The sequence below is a fragment of the Hydra viridissima genome, unplaced genomic scaffold (genome assembly GCF_058129835.1).
Source record: "Hydra viridissima isolate aposymbiotic clone 2 unplaced genomic scaffold, HvirCarnegie_v1 scaffold_6, whole genome shotgun sequence".
Lineage (NCBI taxonomy): Eukaryota > Metazoa > Cnidaria > Hydrozoa > Anthoathecata > Hydridae > Hydra > Hydra viridissima.
In genome coordinates, this window is record NW_028324305.1 from 582727 (window position 1) to 599168 (window position 16442).

At 29.6% G+C, this 16442-nt stretch overlaps 1 protein-coding gene across 1 annotated transcript in view; it reads right to left on the reverse strand.

The window, feature by feature from the left end:
* LOC145202262 (uncharacterized) overlaps nucleotides 1–16442 on the reverse strand; it is a 160941-nt gene that overhangs the window by 140020 nt on the left and 4479 nt on the right. The window contains exons 3-4 of the mRNA XM_090090161.1: nucleotides 6257–6424; nucleotides 5973–6155 (exon numbers count right to left, since the gene is read on the reverse strand). Coding sequence (XP_089946287.1) covers nucleotides 5973–6155; nucleotides 6257–6424 — 351 coding nt within the window. The remainder of the gene's footprint in view (nucleotides 1–5972; nucleotides 6156–6256; nucleotides 6425–16442) is intronic.

Sequence of the window (16442 nt, forward strand, 5' to 3'; positions counted from 1 at the left end):
GCAAATACTTGTTCATTTCGTGCTTTTTAGGTAAAAGTTCATCAATTTACAGTGTAGGAGCATGGGGTTGAAAAAAAGTCATAACCCTAATATATATATTTATATATACACCCACATATACATATGTATATACGGTTGAATCGTATTTTATGTACGTAAACTAAAACAGTAAAAAGCGCAACTTCGCGTATTTAAAAGAAAAGCGCATAATTATTGCATAATTATGCAACTATTGTTAAGACCTAAAATATGTTTTAAATCAATTTCTTTGAATACTTGTAAGTTAAAAGTTTGTTATTATCATTTTTCTAATTTAATCTTTTTTTCTTTTTTTTAAAATTTACTCAAACTCGATAAGTTAATATGACTAGTTTAAGGAATTCATAAAAAATAAAATCCTTGTTTTCGACCGAATTTCTCAAAACAAATTCATGCAAATAACTCGCAAACAAGTCTTTACTTGTGCTACTTTGTCGACGAAGCTTTTTTTTTGCTCGCATCCACAGGTTTTCAATATTTTGAGTGTGAACATCAGGATTGTTAGGGTTCACGAAATTCTCCTCGTGCACAATAACTTCGTGCGTATATATATTGTCATTCCAACTATCGATGTTTGCATACGATGCCCATCCATCTGATATGATATGTGAGCCAGGTAATATCCATCTTTCAATGGCAGCTCGAAGTGTTTCAACTGTTCTATCAGCCACTTCAACAAGGAAGCATTTTCCGGAGTTACGCTCAATTCCCCCGAATACCCAGTGACCTTGACGCCATAGGCCACGATGGTATTTCCTGTGATATAACTTTGATTCGTCTATTTCTACCACAATTGGTTGGCCTGTAACGTCTATACCTCCAATTTCACATGGATTTTCTTCGAGCCACTGTTCACAAAGCTCTCTACAAAAGTTTGACCAATCAACTACAGTGTGTTTGAGGTCTACTTCTGCTTCGCGTGCAATTTCTTTTTGTGGAAAATCAACAGCAAATCCGTACATTATCTGTATAATTTGATAGGTGGAAAGGTGACTTCTGGCGAAAAAACTATCAGTTCTGATGCTAAACTTTTTTTGACATTGTAGACAATACCTAGTTTTTCCGTCGACTACTCCTTTTCGGTTTATAATTCCACATTGATTTTGACAAGAAGTGCACAGAAATGAGTTAGGTATAAGCCGATTACGGGCACACCAATGTATTACAGCATTTTCATCTGATAAAATATGAGCTAATGTGGTAAGATTGTATCTTGAAGTTAAAATGTAATTCGGTTGTACCAATTCATAATCTGGAACGATAAAGCGAGATGCTTGCGGTCTTGGCATTTTATAGTTTTTAAAAAAACAATTTTTTTCACTTTACAAATATTTTCAGTTTAAAACTTTTGAAGAAGTTTATAAGAAAATATAAAATTTAGTGAAATCCTTAATTATGCAAACTCTTTTGTTTAAAAATATTCTAAAAACAAAAGAACTTTTTAATTACTTTTTATTACGCAACGAAAGTTGCGCTTTTTATTGTTTTAGTTTATGTACATAAAATATGATTCAACCTGTTTATATAAACAATTAATTGAATTGATTTTAATATGTATATGTATATATATACATATACATATTAAAGATGGTGTTATATACATATTAAAGATGGTGTTAACAAGGAGAATATTTTTGTATTAGAGAGAATCTGAATATTATTTTAACGATGCAACAGCATAGAGAGAGAGAGCACATTTGGGGCAGAATTTTAAACAGCAGATATCATAGCTAGAAAAAAGAATTCATTTTGAATACTATTCGATTAGAATATATCAAACTTTCTTCAAGATATTACACATCCTGTCTTACACCTTTATTCACTTAAGACTATTGTTTTAATAATCTAAGTTCATAGCATACAAGCTAATCCAAAAAGTTGTTGTTGTGGGATGACTTTCTATGTTTTGAAAATAGTTAAATTAAAAATAGAAGAAGAAGGTAAGGCATGTTCTAAATACGTAAATTTCAAAGAATTTCTCCCAGTTTCAATGGTTCATATAATAAGTTAGTTGAGATTGCCAAGAACAGTTTTGAAAGACTATCACTGCATTGCAAGGTGTAAAGCATGAAAGATAAGAGTAATCGTTTTGGTAATATTTTAGTTGCATTATTTCAAAAATATTGTAACATAATTTGCATAATACAGCACGGAACTATGCACAGATTAAGAAGTAGTCGATGACAATCAACCTGATTTTATTTTTCTTTTTACTGTTTTCAAAATAATTTTATTACAGTTAGATTCAACTTAGTATTGTTTAATCAAATAATATTAAGTTCTAATAAGATATATTTCAATTAATTTGCAAGTACTTTATTGAAAGCTATTAGTATTTCTACCTTAAAATGTAGGCAATTTTTTGAACACCTGTATATTTTTTTGTTACAGTAGCTGAAAGCTCATATTCAGAAATTGAACTAATGATCATTTAAACTCCCTGGGGGTAGTTGTTGCACTTACACTTTGTAATCAATAACACCAGTTTTGAAAAATAAATTCTACAGTATTGTGAAAAAGTTAAGAACCACTAAATAAAAAAAAAATTTTTTTTCAAATAAATTTAATTAATTTTTATTCTATAGATAATAAAATAGTCTTTTTTTTTTCAAACATATTAATTATAGCATGAGAAAAAAGAAAAAATTTTTTTTTTTGAAAGTTAGTTAATAGAACCTATAAAAAATAAGGATTAAATATTATGTGTTAATTTTTTTTTATAATTTTTTTTGTGAAAAAGTTAAGAACCACAAAGAATTTTTTGATGCTAAATGCGGCGGAAACATCTTTTTAAATTTATTTTTCCCTTTTTTTTTAAAATATTCTATTAATGACCTGAGTTATTACCAAAGAACCAATAAAAACATTTGAAAAAAATTAATTTTGTTAAATACTTTTAAAAAAAGTGTTTAATTTCAAACAAAAAAAAATTCTTTCCTTTTGAAAAAATGAGCAGAAAAGCTATTACCTATGAAGATCGTGTAAAAGTGGTGCATTTTCACCAGGAAGGTAAATCCGCTCGCGAAATTGGAAGAATAGTAAAGCGATCACATAGTTCGGTGCTAACAATCATCAAAAGATTCAAAGAGACGAAATCTTACATTGATCGCCATCGTTCTGGAAGACCGCATTTGACGACACCCAATGATGATCGCCTTTTAATCAGGTTGGCAAAGAAAAATCGAACCATACCGTCGCACGAATTAAGAAGGGAATGGAAGCTTTTAAATAGACGTCAAGCCTCGGCATCACTTGTGCGTAGGAAACTATTAGCTAACAATATGTTATGGAAAAAAGCTGTTCTAAAACCGCGACTTACCAAACGACATATAAAAAAGCGAAAAGAATTTTGCCAAAGCGTCAAAGAATGGTCTAAACAAAAATGGAGGACAGTAATGTTCAGTGATGAGATGAATATCGAGGTTGATAACCGAAAAAACCGAATTATGATTCGCAGGCAGCCTTCAGAAAAATATAATCACGATTGTATCGTTCAAAGAACAAAACAAGGTAGCGGGTCGGTTGGAATATGGTGCTGCATGACATATTATGGTCTCGGTATGTTTAAATTATTTGATGGTCGACTCAACTCTACTTATTATGTCGATATTTTAAATAACAACTTGTTACCGTCAATTGATGCACTTAAGCAAAGCGTTCCGTTCATTTTTCAGCAAGACAATGCACCATGTCACAGGGCTAAAATTGTCTCTGAATGGTTCGAAAGTAAAAATATTGAGCGTCTAACTTGGCCACCAAATAGCCCAGATCTAAATTGCATTGAAAATCCTTGGAGTTGGCTTGATAAAGAGATTGCCAAGAAAGCACCAAGGAGCCTTGAGGAGTTATGCAATATGTTACCAGCAATATTTGGAAATGTTCCCAAACATATTTTAGAGAATTTAATAGACTCAATGCCAACTCGTATAAATGAGTGCTTAAAAATTCATGGTAGAGTTACGCGGTATTAGGTAAAAATTATCGTTTTTTATTCTGTGGTTCTTAACTTTTTCACAATTTTTTTAAAATAAAAACTACCTATAAAACTTAAAATACATTTTTTATATTTGTTTAAAAGTTTTTATCACTATTATTATTTTTTATTTTGTTTGTCTATTTTCTAAAATTTATTATTTTTTTTTTTTTACCAGAAAAATATATTCGGTTAAAAAAAAATTTTAAAAGAAAAAGTAAATTATGATTTGTTTTTTTTGTGGTTCTTAACTTTTTCGCAATACTGTAATTTACATTATCAACCTTAAAATGAGGGTTTTGTTTTTTGGTAATAATTGTAGAAAGACTTTCTTATTTCTGCTGAAATTTTATTTGATAATTTATTAATTGTTTTTTGTTAAACTTGTGCAAGTAGATTGTGTAAATGTCTTTCAGATTTTCAGCTGTATTTTTAATATATTTTACAGCTGAGTTTTTCAATTATTTTTTTTTATTTATTGTTTAAACTTACTGATTTTATTTATTGTTTAAATAACTTTTTTTTTTTTTCTTGTTTAAATTTACTGCATTTACTTAATGGTGAGCTATACTTTATAATATAGGTCTGAACATTAAAATATAGGTCTTTTGTGCTTTAAAATCCAGGTCAGAGTTTTTAAAGAGTACAAAAATTATGACCATCAATCAAAATGCTTTTTAATTTTGTTTTTACAGTTAAAGTATAATAAAATTAGAAAAAAGTTCCATTTTAGGTTGAGACCCAGAATCAGGCCTAAGTGTAAACTGGATGCAAAATGATACATTTGAACAAGTACCAAGAAATATATCAACTATTCAGTTTTCTTAGGCTCCAAAATGATTCTCTTTACAAAAGGTCCTGATTATTTCATCACATCAAGGTGTTAGAACAGGTTCTCGTGATTATTACCAAAAAAAATTTGAAAGTGCATATCAAATTATCTACGATCTTACTGATTCTCCATTATCAATTGAAGATGTCAGGATTTGCTGCCATATTCAAAGTTAACTTTGAAAAACACCTCTAAAAAGGCCATAAGACTAATTCAATGACATGGATCAATGAAGAGGGAAAAGGTCTTAGAAGCGGCAATTGAAAAAGAAAAGGAGAAAAAGGAAAAGTAAAAAAAGTAGATGAATAAAAAAAATCCCAAAGTAATTAAAGAACAATATATCAAATGCAAAGATCAATGTCAATGCAAAGGGAGGTTTTTTGTATCTGACTATAAGCAGTGCCTTAATTGTAATGATGTTTTAAAGTCAGTTTGTACTAAGCAGGCCTTCAGAGTTAATGGCAGTAAAGCAAAAATGATTGAAGCTTCTGAATCAATCATCAATATCAGCAAGTAAGATTGATCCATGTTACTTTTTCTGGTAAAAATTTTGTTCTATTAATTTGAAATATTTTTGATATTTGTTCAATAATTTATAAAATTCAATTTCACAATGATCTTGTTTTAGAAATTTTAGAAGCTCAAAGTGCACCTTAAAATAGGTCTAGTGTTTTTTATTATAACTAGAACAGCAATAGGATTTAGATCTTGTTTTTATATTGAAGCTTAGTCCTTTTACTATTAAAGATTGACATATACAGTCTTTGTAACTTAATTCTTCATTTTAAGTATCAACTTTGGACTTAATATTTCAAATTATATTGTCATTTGCCTCGGATATTTTCTTGTAAAATACAATTCATTTGAAAATACAAGAGACCGAAATTCAATTACAAACATTATTAATATCATTGGATTGCGTTAAATTAAGTATATGATAAGAATACAAAAAAATAATAATTAATAAAAGAAATTATTGCATTTATTATTATTTTTTTATATACTTATATACTTATTTTTTAAATAATTACTGTATACTTATTTTTTTATATACTTATTATTTATACTTATTATTTTTATTTCAACAATCTTTCATTTTTGTAATAATTTATTATTGGTACAATATACCTTCTAGACAGGGAAACATATTGCATTTCTCATAACTAATCATTGTATTACTATTGCATTGATAAAGCGATGAAGCAGTACTTAGGCAGTAATTACGTGTTCGAAATCGAGTTGGAATTGTTTTTGATGTTTGACAGGATGCAGAGCAAGTGCTCCAGTCTCCCCATTCAGCAAGTCTGTAATCTATGTATTGATCAGAAGCCTTATGAATGCTTTAACTTTAAGGATTAATTTATAGGAACGAAAAAAAATTCAACAAACTTTACAAAGCAAGTGATAAATACCTGGACAAGGATATTCCCGGTTACATGGTGTAGTATTAACTACATCCACATTTACACATAATTGCTTTGGTTCACAGGTTCGCACTCTTGTTTGGATAGGATTACCTAAATTGCATGTAGCTGAACAATCGCTGAAAGGTGACCATTGCGAAATAGTTTGCCCCTGCACTGAATAGAGCAAGAATTTTTTTATAACATCTATATATAATCTATAATATAATTCCTACAGAAATGCTTAACGTTTAATGTTTAACGTCGTTTCGTCATTAGTTACTAGGCTTTGAATTAGTTGCTAGGCTTCGGTAAAGCGCGTTCTTTAAAAGCACGCAGTCATTTTAGAAAAATCTTTTGAGCGAGTTTAAACTTTTTTCCTTTTGGAATTTAATTATTTGTTTAGATATAATTCATTGTTAAGATCATATTATAATTGAAGTAAGTATATGAAATAGTTATATATACATTTTTATTAGATAAAGTAGAAAGGATTTAAATTTTTATTAGATAAAGTAGAAAGGATTTTAATCTTTTAAATCGTTTATATTTTGTTTGTTTTAGTTTTTCTTTTAGCAGTTTTATTTTTATTATTTTATTTTTTAGAAAGAAAATAGGGCTATGGATGTTATTTAAAGTTATACTAATGCTATTTCCATAAAATGGTTATTATTACTTTGAAATTTCTGTGATGCTATTAACTACTTTTATTCTTTTTTAGAAAATTTAGAAAAATATTTTCTCGCATCACTTTTTAAATTTTTGTTTGCACACGTTTATTGTTTGCATATATGCTTTTTTGATATATATGTGGTAATAAGTGCTGTATAGTTGTTTTATCAATGTGTTTTTATCATAATGTAAAGTGTTTTTTTATTGTTTGTGTATGTGTTAATATGTTATATAATTGTTTTAAAAATGCGTTGAAATATGTATACAAGGTGTATATTTAGCCTTATATACTTATTTAAACACATTTATTGTGTTTATAGTTGGTACATATGTGTTTTCAAAGTGCTGTGACTTGATAAACATGTAGAGCAAGATTTGTCAACTTTGTCAGCCAAATGATGTACTTTTAACAGAGGGTTACACAATAGTGTTTAGTGTCAAACTGTTACTGTTTTAGGTCTAGCTGTTTTTAAACCTTTATTATTAAAGATTATTTTAAAAATACATAATAATATATTTTAATAGCATTTTGCATAATGTTGTTACTTATGTTTTGTTATATATGAATGTTATCTTACTTTAGTTATATTATACATATTATATTAACTTATGGTGTGTGCCATTGTTATGTGTTGTTGCTGTGATGTTTTTTTGTCATCTTTTGAATTAATAGACATTTGGCTTATCTTCATGTTGTTGTCTATTGTTAAAAATGGTAAATAGGTAATTTTATTAAAAATCACTACTTTTAATCATTCATTAAAAGCCGATACAAATTATTTTGCCATATATACAATTTGTTTTATCTCAATTTGATTTTTTGTATTTAGCGCTGTTTACTTCATGATTTTGCTATAAATATTTTGGAATCATGATGTTCCAGCATAAATTGCTATAATCGCTATAAGTCACTATAATCTCCCTTCACATAATGAAGTTGCAGTTGTATTTGTTGGTGAAGATGGTGCACCACCTGCTTCCAGGGAAGTTGTTATTTACCCAAGAGATCATCCTCTTAAAACTATATCAAGTATGTCTGCTAACTTAGATCCTATGGTTTATCCTCTATTTTTTCAGAGGGGTGATGCTGGTTGGCATAATCAATTGGTTTACAACCCTGAATGTGCTACATTGGTTAGAAATCATGTTACATTGTCTCAGTATTACAGTTATAAACTTTCAGTTAGACAATTTTTTTTCTTCACTCTTTTTGGCAAAAAACTGTTTCAGTAATATGCTATTGATGCGTATGTTAAAATTGAAGGCCAGCGCCTTGCTTTCATCAGAAATATCCAAAACAATCTGAGAAGCAAGCAGTATAATGTCTTACATGAACATGTAAACAATTAAATGCAATTGATAGGTTGTTAAAAGTTATTTGCAACAATAACTTTCCGTTCGGAGGAAAAATCATTCTTTTTGGTGTTGACTTTAGGGAAATTCTGCCTGTTGTGAAAAGAGGACAACCACCTGAAATAGTGAATTGTGTATAAAATGTTATTTGCATTGGCAATGGGTGCAGAAGTTTGCATCAACTGAAAATATGAGAGTGCAAGATGGGGAAGGTGAATTTTCCCAACGGCTACTAAAACTTTGGAATGGAACAATACCAAAGAGGAGGATCCTTATAAAAAATGCATTCAAATACCAAAACAGTGAATTGTTAGAGAAAATAAATTGATTGTTGAAAAGATTTTTGGAGATGATGATCAAAATGATTATTCTAAACACGTGATTTTAACACCAACTAATGTTTATTCATTATCAATCAATGAAGAAGTACTTGAATGTCTGCCGGGTGAGGTCAAAAATTATTTAAGTGCTGATCAAATTGATACTGTTGACCTTAATGAAAGAAATAACTTTCCTGTTGAGTTTTTGAACAGCTTAACTCCTTCAGGTATGCCACCTCATTGTTTAAAATTGAAAGTTGGTTGTGTAATTATGCTACTTAGAAATTTAGATCTCAAAGCTGGGTTATGCAATGGTACTCGAATGAAAGTTTGTGCTCTTCAAAATAATTATATTGATGCAGAGGTTTTTGTTCCTCAAATTCAGTTGGCTCCATCAGTTTCTAATTTACCTTTTGTTCTGAAACGTCGTCAGTTTCCGGTCAGATTGGCTCATTCAATTACAATAAAAGTCAAGGTCAAACATTTGATAGAGTTGGGGTATATCTCAAAAAACCGTGTTTCTCTCATGGTCAACTATATGTTGCATGTTCAAGAACTAGAACATTTAATAGTTTGTTTTTCAAAATTGATAAACATCTCATTCAAGTTATGGTAGGTGAAAAGTCTTACACAAATAATGTTATATTTTCTAATGTTCTTAATTTATAGTCTTAGGATTTTCATTTCAAAAACTTACTGTTAGTAGGTTGTGAGCACATTTTGTATGTATAACTTTATCATTTGAATATTTTTTTTCATAGTTTTTGATAAATATATCTGTCATTTAATATTGTTATAAAATGTGTTTATATGTGTTATGTAAAACCGTATTTGTTTATAGTTGTATATATGTTTAAATTATGTTGTTTCCATGTTTTCAGAGTGGTGTGACTTGGCATTTTGTTGAGCAAGATTGATAACTTTGCCAGCCAAGCGGTGTACTTATAGCAGAGGTGTGACTTGGTTAGTGTTACTGCTTTAGAGCTAGGTTGTGTTGTCTAGCTTTTTTTAATTATTCTGGAAATACATAATAATGTCTGTTAACGTTTAGCACAACCTTAATCTTTAAGACTAGGGTGTTTTAATGTCCTAAATTTGATTGTAATTGAAGTAATTGAATAACTAATATTGAATATAAAAACAAATATACTTTTATGTATTTATATGTTTAGTATAAAGATCAATAAAGTTAACTTTAAATTTGTTTAAGTTTTCTAATTTTGCCTTTTATATTTTAATTTGGTTTGTTATTTTTGCTGCATTTTAGGATCAAGGGTGTAAAAATTCTATTGTTATGTGTTATTGTTGTGATGTTTTGTGTTGATATTCATTTTTAACAATAGGCACCTTCACGTTGGTGACTATTGTTAAAAATGAATAATAGGTAGTTTCATTATTGGAACTTACTGCTGTTATTTATTTAATAAAAGCCAAGTCAGAATTCTGCTAAAAATGCAATTTATATCTTAATTTGACTTTTTTTTTTTTTTTTTTAATATACTAGTATTGTTAATTCTTTTGTACTTCGAAACAGATTTTATAGTTACATTTTCGATAAATGTTTACATTAACTGCCATGTCAAGATAGGTTCTTTTTAAACGGGGGGGTGAATATTGTAGTTTTGCGCGTTTGTCAAATATCGAATTACTTAAGTTTTTTAAGGCGTTTAACTAATTAATTAGCTTAGTTTGCATTTGCAACACTTGTGGGAAAAAAAATTCTTATATATGTTAAATTCATATACATATTAAAAAAAAAAATTCTTATACATGTAAATCATTGTTTTCCTTTTTATTATTCTGGTAAAATGTCTTCATCAAAAACTTGATTACTCTTAATAAAGATAACTCTATTTTCCTCACCACCACTAAGGTTAAAACGGGGAAGGGAGGTCCTTTATTAGTGTCAAATTTCGAGTAACAAAATGAATTTTTAGTAAATGGGAGCGAATTACCGTAAACTAAAAACTATTGAAACAAAGCGGCCATATACAAAAATGATTAGATTAGTGCCATATATAGCAATAGTTAAATGGTCAGATGTTATTAATAAATGGACCGTTTATTTTGAAAGTGATGTAAGTCCATTGTTTCCGCTTTCGAGATATTTAAAGGTTAGCATTTTAGTCGATTAAAAATATGCATAAATTGTACTAAGTTTGGCAAGAAATAAAGCTAGTAACACAGGAATGAAATATATTTAATATGTGATGAATTGAAAAGACAAGTCTTTTATGTAAATTCTTGCAAAAATATAATGCAGGTGTTATAAAATTATGTTTATTAGCAAAAAAAACATGGATTAAATGAAATGATCCCGATGGAAGTGCTGGATTCATTGGTAGCATTTCAGGGATGTTCATAAAGCAGTTTACAAGCAAGGGAGCAAATCAAGTTGCGTCTTCAGCTGTTGATGTTGGTAAAGATGTTGCGAAACAAATTGGTAAAAAGGCTTCAGAGGTTGGTAAGAGTGTTGTAATTGATGCTGGTACAGAAATAAATGGATAAGGTTGCAGCTATCACAAGGGTTATCAAACTAGAATGACAAGAGATTGAATCTAAAAGTTATTTAATGTCCAATAATGCTTGGTTTACTAAATTATACTGATGACTTTTCAAGGTCTTGTGGTTTAAGTCAGTTACAGCAATAAGATTAACCTTAGTAGAATGATCAATACGATCCGAATGATCTAATGAGTTAGACCTGAATTTAAAAAATAATTAAGATGCATTACTTTCATTGAAAAATACATCTAAGAATTACAATAAGAAAAAATGGCAAAGATTGAAGAGTAAAAGAAAATGTTAGGAGACAATTATAAGTTGGTCACATTTAAATAGAAAAGAAATGTAAGAATGTAAATTCAAAGGTGATGCTTACATTTATGATAACTGAAGATAGTATTTTGACAGATAAGAAAGAAGAAGAAATTCTCTTTTATTCTAATATACTAACAAACTTAGGAGAAACAGACTTTGATGATATACATGCTAATTGACTGATCCTATAATGGAAAACACTTTCTCATTTCAGAAATGTAGAAGTGAAAGGTCATTAGTAACTCTATTAATTCAAACCATTGAAATCCATTAAAAAGAGCTCAATAATAGCACCTCCTAAATCATGATGATAAATGTTTTTCTTAGCCTATATTGAGAGCAAAATATCCTATAAAGCATAATCCTTAACAAGTTGATACTGATCTAGCGACTCATAAAGCACAATATTATGTTTTAAAAATAATAAAAAGACGACTAGAGTTTCTTTTATTATATATGCTATATATATATATATATATCTTTGGTCCCGGGTAGAAAGGGCTTAAGTCAATCTTTCACAAAATTTTTCACAATTTTTCAAAAATTTTCCGTAGATTTAAAGTTTAATTTTTGCTAATTTTTTTGGTCCAATTGGCATAAGTCAGTGACGAATATCTAACTTACACGTGGGAATTTTCAAACATTGATACTGCTGTCTCAAAAAGTTGGTCAAATTGACTTATGCCCTTTCTACCCGGGACCAAAGATATATATATATATATTAAAATGTGCTTCCAGAAAGTATTAGCGCACTCGTAATTTTTTTATCATAGTCAACTTCAAATCAATATAAATTGTAAAGTGATTTTAATTTTGAACTAGTTTTTTATTTAAATGAAAGGTAAAACCAATTAAAATTAATAATAATGTCAAATATTGTCAACCTGCTTGTTTTTTTTATGAGTTAATTAGAAGTTTAAAGACTACTCGGAAAAATGTCTGAAATTTAGCGTGCAAAAGTATTAGCGCACTCATTTCAAATGTAAAAACTCTCTGCTGATTAACAATAAAAAATAAAAAAGAAGAAAAAATTGAAGTGGCGGAAATATCATTTGAAATACAGTTTGTTAAAACTTTAAAATTGCAACAACAAAAATATGGGTTTAAGGAGCATATCAATTGAAACAAAGTGGCAAGTTGTTGGCCTGAACCAAAGTGCTCTCAGTAATCGAGAAATCGGATGTCAACTTGAAATCGGTGAATGCAGCGTTAGAACAACGCTCAAAAACTATAATGAGTTTAGAACAGTCAAAGACAAAAGTCGCTTTGGTCGTCCCAAAAAAATGTCAGAAAGGGACGAAAATAAAGCAATTATGCTCGCTAGACGCAACCCAAACATGAGCATAGCCGAAATTGCCTCAGACCTGAATACAGCGTTGGGTGCATATCAAGTTAACCAATTAACAATCAGCAAGCTTATGATGAAAAAACATCTCAATTCTTACCTTGCAACAAAAAAGCCACTATTAAGTATCAAAGACCGTCTCAAGCAAAGAAAATGGTGCAAAGAGAGAGCTGCATGGGCTGTAGAGCAATGGAGAAAAGTAGTTTTCTCGGGCGAGTCAAATTTTGAACTTATTAATCGCAAGAAAAGGGTTGTTGTGAGGAGATACAAAAACGAAAAATATAATCCTCGTTTTATCATGTCAAGAGTTCAAGGAGGAGGAGGTTCGATTGGCATTTGGGGCTGCATTGCTGGATCTAGCAATGGATTGGCGCATCTCTACACTGATCGCCTTAATCAACATCGATATAGAGAGATATTAGAAGATTATTTAAAGCCATCAATTGGCGTTTTTAAGGATGACTCCACCTGGTAATTTCAACAAGATAACGCTCCTTGCCACACAGCACGCTCAATAAAGCAATACATGGAAGAAAAACGGTTGAATCTAATGCCTTTGCCTGCTCGCTCACCTGATTTAAATCTTATTGAGAATCTTTGGAGTTGGATGGATTGCAAATTACAAAAAAGCAAGCCCACTAACTTGGTGAAGCTCAAAATTCAAAATGCAAGAGTTGTGGAATACCGTGCCACAAGAATTAATCAGAAAACTTATAGATTCATTGCCGCGTAGAGTCTTGGCATGCCTTAAAAACAAAGGTGGTCACATAAAATATTAAGCTCTCTTAGAAACTTTAAAAAACTGTAAGTGCACTAATACTTTTGCACACGTTTTTAATAGGGGAGAAGGGGGCAGCTTTGAACATTTTTTAAACTTTTTTTATAAATCAACATTTTAATTATTCAAACCACTTTTTTTCTTCTGAATAGTTAAAACAATGATTAGGGAATAAAACTGCAGTGTTTAGATAAATTTTGAGCTAAAAAAATAAGTTAGAATCTTTATTTCTTCAACATGTGCGAAAATGTTCAAAACTGCCCCAATCTGAGGCAGCTTTGAACACAACTGGGGCAGCTTTGATTTATCTCTAGCAAATGGAAATAACTAGTGATTAAATTTTTTTTTTTTTTAAATAAAGCATTGATTTATTTTTAAATTTCATTAAGTTTAAGTTTCTAATAGTAAAAATTAGTTATTTTTTCTAAATTATCTAATCTTATAATCATTCTAAAGAGTTGATCGAACAAAAGTTATATACAGCTATTTATATACAGCTATTTAACAAAAACTTACAAAACCAACTTAACCTTAAACTTCAAAAAAACACGATTAAGACATGTACCAGAAAAAATCTGCGCGTGTTCTGATGTGGTGTTTACGGAAACCGTACATCATTTAAAATAGCTAATTGTTTTAAAATGTGATTGTATTAATGTTGTTCAAAATTTAAACAACTCCGTTATTAAAACAATTAGTTTTCATTGAAATGTTATCAAATCAAGATAAGAAGCGAGAAAAAATTTTGCATTTTCTCGTTGAAAATCCTGGTGTATCAAACAAAACAATTTCTAAAGAGCTGCAGATTGCTTTGAGAACAGTGCAAAACGTTGTGAAACGATTTAAGGACACTGGTACAATCATAAGAAAATCAGGAAGTGGAAGAAAAAAATATTTTGTTAGACGAGATCTTGGTAAAAAGGTAGAAGATGCCTTAAATAGAAAACCGGAGATTTCTGTTCGAACATTAGCGAATAAATTTTAGACAAGTGCTTTCACTATACAAAGAGTAAAGAGAAATTGTGGTTATAAATCTTATAAAAAGAAAAAAGTTCCTTGTCGTGAAGAAAAGCAAGAAAATGTCGCAATTCGATGTTCAAAGCTGCTCTATAAAAAATTTTTTGCTAAAAAATCTTGTTTGATTATTGGTGATGAAACTTATTGTGCTGCATATTTCCGATCTCTTCCAGGACACCAATATTATTCAGCAATTAATCGCAAGAAAGTAAATACCAAATATAAATGCATTGGAATGCAAAAATTCGCTAAAAAATTCTTAGTTTGGCAAGCAATTTGTGAATGTGGTGAAAGAAGCTCTTGTTTTGTGACTACGGGAACAATTAACACCAAAATATACATAAAAGAATGCCTCAAGAAACGTCTTTTGCCGTTTTTAAGAACACACACGGGTAACCCGTTATTTTGGTCCGATTTAGCATCATGTCACAACTCTGGGACAACTTTAAACTGGCTTAGAGAACATAAAGTAGATTTCGTTGAAAAACACTGCAATCCACCAAATTGTCCCGAACTACTTCCTATCGAAAGATATTGGGCTCTTGTCAAAAGAAAACTAAGGTTCAATATAAAAAAAACCAAAAACATTAAAGACTTCAAAAATAAATGGATGAGAGCAACCAAGAAAGTCCAGCCGAAGACTGTGCAAAAGCTGATGTCGAGTGTAAAACGCAAAGTGCGTGCGTTCTCACGTACAAAACTTCACAAACTTTCTCAAGTGAAATTTAAAAATATTAATATATGTACTTTCAAAATATACATAACATTCAATATCGAAATACAATAATTAGATAAATATCCTTTATAATGTCCGCGCAGATTTTTTCTGGTACATGTCTTATAACTTAAAGCCATATGTCAAGCCATAATTCATTTTTGAGCTTTTTATTAGGTAGTCTCTTAACATTATTCTCTAATCTTTGTTAAATATTTGTGCGATAGTATATTTAGTTGTCAAACCAAGCTTGGTCTTAGATAAAAAGTTTTTATACTTCTTTATTCTGTAATGTAAAGTATTACGTTTTACATTATAAGTTACAGCAGCTTCTTTTGGCCTCATTAACCCATTTGCAACTTGGAGAACAGCATTATTAACATCATCCTTTATGACTTCTGTAACTCTCTTTTTTTTATAATTCGAACCATTTTTATCTTTAAATAATCAAAATTCAGGCTGTAATAATCAAGCAATAAAGTGCGAGAGTTTAAACAGCGATTCAAAGGTGCCCCATTCATTTTATTCAAAACTGCCCCAATAGCGATTTAAATAATAAACAATGATTTTTCCAAACAAAATTATTTCAACAATTGAAACTTTCTGCTTAATTGTAAATCATATGAGTTAACCTATCTTATAAATAACATTAAACACCTCAGTAATTAGAAACGTGGTCTAAAAATTCTTACAACTTTATATCGAAATGTTTACGATTTGCCCTCAAAAACAAACCAATCATATATTTTGTCCAGTTTATGCCAAATCCCAGGAAAGACAGGTGGCAACTGCAACGGTAAATATTATCTTCATGAAATATTTAGTTTTATTAAGTTTAAATACAAAAACGCTTCATAAATGCATTTTTTCAAAAAGCTGCCCCCGTTCAAAGCTGCCCCCCCCCCTCTCCCCTATTGTTTTTATCACTCTCATTGTATTCTAATTAAATTCAAGATAATAATAAAGAAATATCTTTTACATATTTGACAATTAGTAATTCTGCTTTATTTTATAAGTAAGTTAAAAAAAAAATTTATTAATTAGCCTTTTATTGTTTTCGAATTACACTCGTTTGAAGTTCACTTAGGTAAAAAAAAATATGAGTGCGCAAATACTTTCTGGAAGCACTGTATACGACTTTGAGTCCATTATAAAACCAACAAATAAATGTCAAC